At 40.8% G+C, this 11755-nt stretch overlaps 1 protein-coding gene across 1 annotated transcript; it reads left to right on the top strand.

Annotated features, from left to right (window-relative positions):
* The first annotated feature begins 8236 nt into the window (after positions 1–8236).
* LOC133908437 (persulfide dioxygenase ETHE1 homolog, mitochondrial-like) lies at positions 8237–11755 on the top strand. Its single transcript, XM_062350462.1, has 9 exons — positions 8237–8780; positions 9606–9734; positions 9845–9952; positions 10582–10716; positions 10828–10869; positions 11006–11065; positions 11137–11190; positions 11283–11307; positions 11462–11755. The coding sequence occupies exons 1-9, from the start codon at positions 8514–8516 to the stop codon at positions 11548–11550; spliced, it is 909 nt and encodes a 302-aa protein (XP_062206446.1). The 5' UTR covers positions 8237–8513; the 3' UTR covers positions 11551–11755.

Raw genomic sequence — 11755 nt, 5'->3', positions numbered from 1 at the left:
GCACACCTGGTGGCCTTGCTGAATCAACCCCTTGAATCCATACACTGCTAATAAAATAAGATCAATAATATAATCCACACGATTAATGGGTTCATCTACAGCGGTGCGGCAACACATGATCATACTATAGAAATCCCAAGAAATCACATAAATGTAAGAGCAAATATTCCGTCAAGAACTTAGGGATCTATGCAAGAAGTGGAGCGCGAGAGCATAGAGAGCATATGGAAGAGCTTCACCTTAGTGGCATCTCTAGAACTCCCATCCGAACAGTTACAAAGGTGCCACTTCCTGTCATCTCCTTCCACTTATGAGCTAAGCATGGTTTCTTGGAAAAACAAAGAGTTACATAGTCGAACATCCCTCTGAGTACTAATTTGAAATCTGGACGACCAACAAAACTAAGATTATGTGTAGAACTTTTTCGAACCACACAGAAATGAGGAGGCTTGTGATCAGTAAAATGCAACAAGAGCACCCCTAAGTTGGAAAAGTTTCTAAAATAGTGCAAGAGGGCTACAAAACTAAGGGGCACATTTCAAAGGGCATGGTCCTATTTCAAAATTCGAACATAGCTAGTGAGATCGCATTACATGAACATCCAAGCCATGTTACACTTCAGTCTAGTGGTAATTATTTTAACCAGAGCCTATAGAGCATAACTAAACTTGGCGATGGCATCCTAAAAGTTTTAGGATGGCATCGATGAGATACTCAAATCCAACAGATTTCTCTACTCACCCCTCTACAGATCAGCGATGGCATCCTAAAAGTTTTACCTTTCCCTAAGGTGGAGCCTAAAATCTTGAGAGATCTACAATTGCCAAGGCCTAAAACTCACCCACAACAAGAACAAAACACTGAGACCAAGTCCCTCCACCCTGGTAAGAGTCTTCCCGCAAGGAAAACGTTTGGAATCTCACCTCTTGTTGAGGTTCTCGGCCTCCTCCTCCGTCACCTGCCCGCCGAACACCACCTCATGGATCGCCTCTGATGGCTGCACCAAACAAAGAGCGAGAAAAGTTCAGAGAAGGTGAAACACCCCATCCCCCTAACAACAATAGTAGAGGATGAGGGTGCTAGATCCGATCACCGATGTCGAGGATGAGGGTGCCCATCAAATCTAGCACTAGAAAAAAAACTGAGAAATCTCCAAACAGGACCGCACAAATAGAGCATAGTACAAACCCGAGCGCGCAATGGGATGGATCAGGGGTGTAGGGAGCGTATCTCACCGAACTCGCAGAGGTGAGCATCCTTGGGGTCGGTGATGAAGTCGCAGAGGGTGGCCAGGTCGATGTTGGCCTCATTCTGCACCTTCCAGTTCTTCTGTTGTAGTCGTTCGTCCCATGAATGCGGGCAGCCACCAGTTCACAAATACATCGGCAACTCAGATCGGTTCCACCATGACCTCAGTTCATATCGATGTCATCCACATGAGCTATGGTCCATGGTGTGTTGGTGCAAGAACTTGGCAATGGATCGTGTCAATGGAGCAGGACCTCTCTCACTTGCGTGTATGGATGGCCTCGGCAGGGTCGCGAGGCGATGAAAAACCTGATTGATGGTGCGTTGGTGCAGGAAGTGGGTGGCAAATCACGTCAATAGAGCAGGTCCTCCTCTCCTACTTGGGTAGATGGAGGTGGAGGCGGGAACAACATGGTGGTGCAGGAACTGGCAGACGGTCGTGCATCGATGGAGGCGTCAGGCAAACCTCCAATTGACGGGTGACGGACTGAGGATTATGGCTCATGTGGATGACATTGATGAGTGGAGTCGAATACAAGGGGGAGCAGGGCGATGAGGTGAGGAAAGATGGAGGAGGGCTAGTTGAAGGTGCATCTAGCCTCTAAGTGTGATTTTGATAATTAATGATAATACATATAGACTAACAATTGTGTTGAGAATTATTAATAGATTATTTATATAGGTGATGCATGGAGTATTGAGTATGAATTCATTGAGGAATGCCTTTTGATCAAGAGAAATGCATCAAGATGAATGAGCTCTAGATAATGCTCGGGTAAGTGGTGATAATACATATGGACTAACAATTATGTTGAGAATCGTTAGTAGGTTATTTCATAAGAGATGCCTAAATGATAAAGCATGAATTCTTTGAGGAATGTCATGAGATCAAAAGATATGCATAGAAGTTATTGAGCTCTAAGTGATGCTCATGTGATGATGAAGAAGCTAGAGAGGAAGAGACATCGGAGTTTGATGATGGTCTCAAGAATATTGACAATAAGCGTGAAGACCAAAGTTACTTGTAGAGACCAAGTAACTACAGGTATAGAATTATCAATTGAGTTTTATAAACTAACTCATGTGCTATGTGTTTGAGAGTAAGTTGAAGTTAGATTCCATATGAAGGAAAATATTGAATTGAAATATTTAATGTGCTAAGATGGAAGAGCAAGATAAAGACAATCTTAGTGGATAACTTATATACTTGATGCTTGTGATTCATACCTCGGTGGTAAACCAAATAAAGATGATGTAAAAAGAAAAGTCTTTCATACTTAATGTATGGAAAGCAATTAAGTGAACTTCATCAAGCTTCTAGAAGATCAAGAGAGGATTAAGATGGGAAGCGACGATGGACATCATCATCAAGCTCAGGTGAAGAGTTGATGACAAACCTAGAAGAATATTGAGACTCGGATGATGTGTTCGTCAAGTCCAACAGAATGGCTAGCTCAAGGAAAAAGTATAAAATGTAGGACATTTTCTTTTACCTGTCAATAGTGATTAGAGAAGAGAAATGACCAAATTGATAGGATAAATATCATACTATTAAGAGGAGTTTAAATGATTATTTGAATTTTTATCATGTGTTGACAAGCTCAATTTTACATGTGCATACTTTCTTTGGTAGGATGCTATTATTTGCAAATGGATTTTGCAAATATCTTAAGTCTATGTTCCTACTTCATATGGCATGTCACTAAGTTTGCAAAGATATTTTATATGTTGTTATAGTGAATGCTTTAACCCTTAGTCATATGAAACATTTAGGTTGCAAATTTGTTTTGCAAAAGATTAATGTTCATGTTGTTTTTATTGTAGTGGATATTTAGACTATGTTTTAGGTTTGATCTAATGTGTTTGAGATTAAGCAATTAGTTGGGATGTGTAGCCATCTGAATAAGTTTTTCGTAGAGTTCAAGATCACCTAAATCGTACATCGGGTTCAAAAGTTATCGTCGTTTCTCTGAATGCCAGGTGTGCTGATCAGGGAGTGGCGGTCTGACTGTCAAGAATTCCGATCTAACCGCCAAGGTGATGGTCTGATCGCCAAGGTGATCGGTCTGACTCCTGAAGCTTGCAAAAAACATTCATCTCTCTAGAACGGGTGACGGTCTGACCACCAAGGTGGCCGATTTGATCGCAAAGGTGGCCGGTCTTACCGCTAGAGGTTGGAGAGAACCCCTGTTTTTCTTGAGAGGTTGGCGGTCTGATCGCCAAGATGAATGATCTGACTGCTAGAGGCATGAAAAGTCTGTAACGACTAGTTTTAGAGTCGTTGATCTAGTAGCAGTTTGACTACCAGTTGTACCTTGGTGTGACCGCCAGATGCACTGAGAGATCATCCCGTGTATAACAGCTAGTTTTGGTGTTGTGGCCTATATATACCTATTGTCCAGCGTCTTGGAGTAAGTCTTATGCCCCCATTTGAGCATCCTTGAGCTAAGTAAAGTCTTACCCACATATTTGAGCATGTGTTGCATATAGAGAGGGTTGTGAGACAAGAATCAAGTGCATTTTCATTATTGATTGAGATTTAGGTACTTGGTGAGAGTCGAGTTCGTCTTAGCTTGTTATTCTTAATGTTTGCCAACACCTAAGCGGCGCGATGGTGTTGTGATCCGGTGATCTTCTCAAAGCTTGTGAGAAGGACCGGTGTGATTGTGAGAGGCATTGTGCACGTATTGTCGGAGCAGTAAAGTGTAACTCTAATGGAATCAAGGTAGCGAGTGGTTCATTGGATTAATCCAGCTCAAGATCAAGTTGCTCTGGCGAGCCTCTTCTCGTTGAGAGAATTGCATACTTGAAAGAGGAGCAGTTAAAGACTTGAACTCACCTCAACGTGGATTATGGGAGGTTGGCAAGTCTTCGAGACCACAGTAAAAATTTGGTGTCTTCTTTGTAGTTTGTCTACTTAAGTTTATTTACATTATACAATTTACATTTTTAGAATTATAATTATCTACATATCACCCTAGGTTGCAAACCTTGATATAGATATAGAATTAATCACTTTGTTGTGCTATAGATTTTGGGGGTTTTATGTGTGTTGTAACTGATCTTTTAATTCCGCATTAGAATCGGTTATATCTTGCAAGAAATTTTTGAACCGTCTATTCACCCCCCTATAGTCGGCCACCTTGATCCTACACCGGTGCAGTGCTTGCGAATGGTCTGCACTGGATTGTGGGTGTGAATTCAGGAGCCGATCTTCATAGGGTTTTCATGGGAAAAAACTGACAAGAGCGGAGAAGTCAAACGGTAGGAGCGGAGGAGATGCAGGGGAGTAGAGAATCAGGAGGCAGAACGCAAATGAGACCCACGAGGAGGGTGACGAGTGTGGGGGCACATGTGTTGGCGCGTGTAGATGGGGAAGGTGTGGAACGAGAGAGGGAGCGGGACGCGCGTGATGGATGAAGGACAGGGGCAGACAAATGAATTTATTAGAGATTTTTTAAGTAGTAAAGATAAAACAACACACTAATCTCTTCGTTGTATGGGAGCCAGAAAACAGCCCAAGCTCTGTGCTGTATTGGGTGGGTCCTCTTGAGCTTTTCTTTCCAATTTCTCATGTAGAATCTCCACAGGCTTTTGATTCTTGGCCCAAGGCTTAAGCCTCACAGTCATGACCCTAGACTCGGCCTGTTGTTCAATGTTGACTAAGCGAAAGCTTTTTTTAGATAGACTGGTTGAATGCGTTGCTACGGGCATACAAAATTTTCACTCGACGGAAATACAGAATTCTCATTCAACATAAGCACATTTATTGGTATTGCTAATGTCGATGTCATGCATGTGTGTAAGCTAATATGCACTTGGCTATCAAAAGAACAAGGAAACATATTTTGAAAACATTATTCTAGAAACAATACTTAAGTCTAACATAGATTTTGCAAACAACTTCTTTGTACAATAACAGAACAAACACCTTTATTTGATTACAATGCATCGATTTTTTTTTATTGATTACAGTACATCCATCTTTTTCATTCTTGTTACTACCAAAACACAGGGCTTCAGCGATCCAGCCCTCGATGTAGGCACTAAAGAGCCATAATGTGCCACCTTGCTTAGCCATAAATTTTTCACATCTGCAAGAAGAAGACACATTTAAATATTAAATCTAGTGTATCATCTAAGAAAGTTTGTTAGGGGAAAAGATTAAGAAATATTTGATGTTTTGTTAACCTAAGTTTAAGTTTGCATAGCTAAAAAAATAATTTCTCGTCTCCTATCAGCATGGAAGCAGTAAAGCAAGGAAAGCATGAACAATTTTTCATTATGTGCAACCATTCCTTGGTGTGACTGTAAATAAAAGCTACCTCGCATGAAAAGCCTGCAAGGGTGTTGAACCAATCTGTGGTCATCATCAGTAGGGCCGTTGATTAGCATGTGCAGGGTGGGCGGCCGCACAGGGCCCACCCTACAAGGGTCTCTTGTAGCTATCAATCATATATTATTAAAGTTAATTTCTATAATTTTAGATTATTAATTAGATCAGCAGGCCATTAATTTAGCCATTCATCTCACTACGAACGTCTACATCTCAAAAAATTTTATACGAAGATTAGATATAACTATAATACTAGTACTAAGCATATTTTAGCCTTTAGTTGTAACTGAATTTTTGTCACCCATTCAAATTGGATACTATAGTATAGCATATAGAATATAAATAGACTCTTGACATACCACAACTCTCCTAGATTGGATATTATTATATTTTTATAAATTTCTCAAACATTCCTCTTTTATTTATAAATATTGACCATATATAACATTAATTCTGTTTTTAACGATACACATACAACTGTATTCGAGAAAAGATGTCTTCTTTTCTGAGAGTGTAATTTCAATTTTACACAGGCCCCTATATACTGCGGTACAGCCTGATCAACAGTAGCATAAGCATAAGCACTGAGGAAGTAAAGCAAAAAAGTATGTACAATTATTTATAATTTGAATCCCTTCCTAAACTGGAAAATGGTTCCAAATAAAACCTGTTACCCTGTCAAGTTAATAGTAATCACCAATCAGAAAGAGGTAATAAACAACACTATCGATTTTATTTTCATTTGGCCAACCTGCAAGGCAGTTTTGCAGAACATCTACTAGTCCTACACAAAACTCCACCCATCAATGTCAATGTAGAATGTCAGGACTAGTCCAATACCCACATTATATATTGAGCTAGAAATCAAACTTAATATATATCGATTTCATAAATAATAATTAAAGCACAATATCATAACTTAATGTTATTATCGGACATTACAAAGCGACATCCGAGGATTGAAAAGAAGCTAATAAAACTGCAACTAGCGTAGAGTCTTTATTCTTCCATTTCCGTAGGCAGTCGATGGAGAGTACCACCTCAGAACATATCTTCTTCAGAGTAGTCGTTAGAATCTTCCTTGACTGAGTAGTGTGCTTATAGTAAGTGTGAGTATATTTCGTTCTTCACAAGTTATGATAAAATATGATATAAAGACATTCACAAATAATAAATCTTATATAAGCTTATTTACGTAAAGGTATAATTTAGTAAAAACATTTAATAAAAACATAAGCGAATGCTGAAAGTAAATGACCTCAAAAGTTGACCCTCTTAACTTCGGAACATCTCAACCGAAAGTTGACCATCTTAAATATGATTCCCCGATCATAAGTAATGAACCACCAACCTGCGCAAGTGCTCGATTATGCCTTTTCCACTGCTGATATCCAAGGACTTCTCCACTGCTGGTATCCGCCTGCGCAAGTGCTCGATAACTTGGCTAGCTTGATCGCCACAACGATGCCGATCCACTGACATGTCCGTTGGCTTATCCATCTGAAAGCACGAATCAGATCAGTGTGTCGCAACATGCGTGTCCTGATCAGCAATCAGTTTATGGCTTTATTTATTGGGAGTTCCAGAACTAGAGCTATAATACTAAGCAAGATCACATGGCAGAGCTCCATATGGCCCTATCCTTTTCGCGATATGTAATGCATGAGGTCATCTCCCGCTACTTTCCAGTTTCCACGATCGACAGCATGGCTCGTGCTTTGCCGGATGCAAAGCTGGCACGGAGCTTCAAACGGACGAGTCCACACCTGCAGTTTCAAATGACTGCGCTCTACTCCGTGTCAGTGTTTTGAAATCCTTGCGAGATTTGAAACCTGAAGCTCTGGCTGAACTCGATAGCCTGACGAACGGACTGAGATCCCGTAGGATAGGTTTCTATATGTATGTATGGTATATTCTGGTTGATTGAAAGCAGTCCAAGTAAAATTATATCTTTTAAAGAAAAATATTTGGTCGATTATTTTTTCGGATAAGTTGAGTTGAGTTGAGTTTTTATTTGGTTGATATGAGATTGCAGAAGTGAATATAAGAGTTAAAATTGTGATTAATTAATTACACGAAGATGATTTTATATTACTAATAAGTGAATTCGTCTGCATGAACAGATATAAAAGACTATATCCGTCAGATCAGACTGTGAAATGAAGTTTGACTATCGGGTCATGATAGGATCGTATATTTACACTTGATAGGTCATATGATAACAGTAAATACAAACAACTAAATAAACATGTTTTCGAGATAACAGGAAACCACCCAGCCAAACTGTGACAAATTCAAGCATCCAAACACCCAGTGGCGGACCCAGGGCCCGGCGACCCTGGGCGCCCGCCCGGGCTCCGTTTCGGCTCACCTTTATATCTCTATATAGACTGTGAGAAAATTCGTAATTTAGACCCGTTAAATTTTGGACAAAATCTAGCTCGTATGGGCACGGTCTGCGCCCAGCCCAGGCTCTCTGAAATTCCTGGGTCCGCCACTGCAAACACCTGCTTAAGGACTGCACGCGATCCTAGCCGTCCGTTCCAACGACAGACGGACTAGATCGGTTGCTACGTTTGGGTCAGAGATTTTGCTACGGGAGATACCGCAAACCTGAAACAGCACAAACCCACAAGCCCGTCCCGATCTCCAACTTGTCCCTAATCTCCTTTCGGCTTCCGCCGCGGTTTCCGCCCGTCCCGTTTCGTGTCGTCCTGCCGGGGCAGCTCCGTCAGCGCCGACGGCCTCGCCCCGATCCCGCCGTCCCGTTGGAGATCCGTCCCACCTCCCGCACGCTACCCAACCACGCCACCCGCGAGGTCCACGACCCTGTGCAAATCCACGCGATAAGAACCAGGCCGTACCTTGCTGCTTGCTTGCTCCTTCCCTCCTCCCACTCTTCCCTATATAACCAGGCGCGGGCGGGGCAATGGTTCTTCCGCTTCGCTTGCATCGCCACCTGGTCCCGCGCCTGGCCGCCGCCGCCGCAGCAGCAGCTAGGTCGCCGTCTGCCGCCTCGCGCGATCCCCGGCCTGTCTTGCCGAGCGCGGGATTGCTGCCGCCGGCCCTCGCGATGGCGTACAGGGCCGGGTCCAGCGTCGACAGGAGGCTGCTCTTCAGGCAGCTGTTCGAGGAGGAGAGCTCCACGTACACCTACCTCCTCGCCGACGTCGCGGACCCCGAGAAGCCCGCCGTGGTGAGTCCAGCTCTTCCTGGGTTGGGTTGGGTTCATGGCATCAGCACTGCCTTGGGAATGTGTTTGCTCTGTAGGTTGATCAGATGGCAAATACTGGGTCTACATGTGGGTGTGTACAGTAGCTTAAGTGTTGTATGAGTCGAGTTCTCAACAGTTGTAGAATCAAAATGTTGATGCGGACGTAAGTTGTGCAGTTAGTGAACAAATCTAATACAGAAATAAATGGTTTGCCTGTGGGTTGTGTATTACTAGTACTCCCTGCTAGTAAATTCGTGGCCGTAAATGATCCTTGGTAATTCTTGATCAATTATATGAATAATTGTAACCAGTGAAAGTGATTGGAATTCGTCAATTCGGAAACTGCATTTATGATAAGTTATGGAAGTGACTCCATTTTGTTCAATTGGATTGCGTCGATTCAGTAATTTTGGAAAAGATGCTTACTGTACCTGTTAGTCCTACATCAATGGCTGGGTTCAGTACTTAGTTTTAACAATTCACATTTTATATCTCATTAATCTCTATGGTTTCCAGGCTAGAACTTGATAGGCAAGTTTGAAGCACATGAAAGCAAGAACTTTTGTTCCCTTTCTTTTATTGAAGATGGCCTTAAAATTTTCTGAGGTGCCTGTGGGCTTTTCTATCAAGCAGTGTAAACCAAAATTTGAGACTTGTTTGGGGATACGCCACATGATTAATTAACTATTAATTAAACTAGAAGCAATTATTGACTTAGTTTGAGCTATAATAATGTTCTTTCGACTTGATTGATATATAAATATATACATTGGTCAATCTCTCTAATCTGTTTTACTCTGTGATCAGTTGATTGATCCTGTCGACAGAACAGTTGACAGAGATCTTAATCTTATCAAGGAATTAGGCTTGAAGCTTGTGTATGCTATGAATACTCATGTGCATGCAGATCATGTCACTGGAACTGGTTTAATAAAGGTAAACAGTCCTGAGCTTCTGCAGATGTTTTGATGAGTTTTGCTTTGCATAGCTTTGATACTTTGTTCTCTTTGACAATTGATTGGTTAACTAATGGTATGAACTCGCAGACTAAGCTACCAGGAGTCAAATCTGTCCTTTCAAAAATTAGTGGAGGAAAGGCAGACCATTTTGTCGACCATGGTGATAAAATTTACTTTGGCAACCTTTTCCTTGAGGTAAATCACATTGTATTAAGCTACTTTACTATGTGTTGCTTTGTTCATTTACTGTATATAAATTACTTGTGTTTGTACTTATTATCATCAGATGGTCTCCAATCTTAGAAAGCTCAACAGAACTATGGAGAATACTATACCATTCTAATTCTTTTAAGATCTTCTGCTTGATTGAATTTAATCAATGACTGGTCTTAAACTCAAATCAAGAATTTTGCAAATTGTTCCCTCTATTTCGTTGTATACTGCCTTTGAATATGAGACCTTAGGCTTGGATGCATTCTTTCATTAACAGTGTGAAAATTCCATCGTTATATATTTTTAGCTTACCAGACTATCTGTTGAGGCCCTTTGTCATATTAGTAGAGTGAAAGGTTAAGCTTTGCATAAGAGATGATTTGCAGCTTGGCTCATAGAAAATGATGCTATGCAAAGGTATGTGGTTTGATGTGTTCGTATGCATTTTCCTAAATGTAATGTTGATTGTCAAAACTAAAATTATTCTGAATTGAAAGTTTTTTTTATAATGTATATGTACAACCAGTATTAAAGCTGTTTGCTTTTAATTAGATTATCTTATATTATTGGTAGACATGAAACTTTATAGCAGAAATGGCATTCTTTTTCAGGTTCGAGCTACTCCTGGCCATACTGCTGGCTGTGTGACCTATGTAACAGGTGATACTGATGATCAGCCTTCACCAAGGATGGCTTTTACTGGTGATGCTTTACTTATACGTGCATGTGGAAGGACAGACTTCCAGGTAATATGGTTAATTAGTTAGTGGAAGTTCGTTGTTCTTGTAGAAATTTTGATCGAACCATAGATAAGTGATTTTCTATTGATTGCTTGCTTGTATTCGGTGGTGTTACAGGGTGGAAGTTCTGATCAGCTGTATCAGTCCGTGCATTCACAGGTAAGTACGCAAAATTTTGTTTCGTATCAATGTAAGCTAAAATACTTTCATATATATTAATAAAACTACCACACCCCTAAAAAAAATGTAAGCTAAAATATGAAGTTTAACTAACAGATTCTGTGTTCCTGATCAGATTTTCACATTGCCAAAGGATACCCTGCTTTATCCTGGCCATGACTACAAAGGTTTCACAGTAAGTGGCATAGTCATTATCTTCAAGTTTGCCAGCTAACTTGTCAGACACTTGACTTGCGTTATTTGCAGGTAAGTACTGTTGAAGAGGAGGTTGCCTACAATCCCCGGCTGACAAAAGATAAGGTAATTGCTAATTAGGCCGAAATTAATTCTTCATTTGCACCTACCAGCCACTTTCCCTTTTTCCTAATTATATTTAACTTTAATTTTTGTAGGAAACTTTCAAATCGATCATGGAAAGTAAGTTGTCGCAATGGATATATGCATGTTTATTCATACATTCATTATATGAATGCCACCCATGTTCCTGATGAGCATACCCGCTGTGCTTGTCAAACTAATCCTTTTTTGGACTAATTGAGAGAATTCTTATTTTAACTCTCATCTTGGACAGACTTGAACTTGTCTTATCCGAAGATGATGGATGCAGCTATACCCGCCAATTTGGTTTGCGGTATCCAGGATCTACCACCGAAGATGTGAACTGTTCCAGTCGAAGCCTGCAGTGGTGCTCACGACCACATCGGGCGGATTGCAGCTGTGTTGTACATTAAATAATTTCTTTGCTGCATCCTGTGATATTGCGAGGAAATAATTAGACATTGGCTGATGTGGCCACAAGTTGTAAGTTGCAAGGCATTATTATTTGATGATAAATGATAATAATAATAGAAGTCAGTTTGCATCT

The sequence above is a fragment of the Phragmites australis genome, chromosome 2 (genome assembly GCF_958298935.1).
Source record: "Phragmites australis chromosome 2, lpPhrAust1.1, whole genome shotgun sequence".
Lineage (NCBI taxonomy): Eukaryota > Viridiplantae > Streptophyta > Magnoliopsida > Poales > Poaceae > Phragmites > Phragmites australis.
Note: the sequence above shows the minus strand (reverse complement) of the source record. Positions and strands in the feature narration are given on the sequence as shown.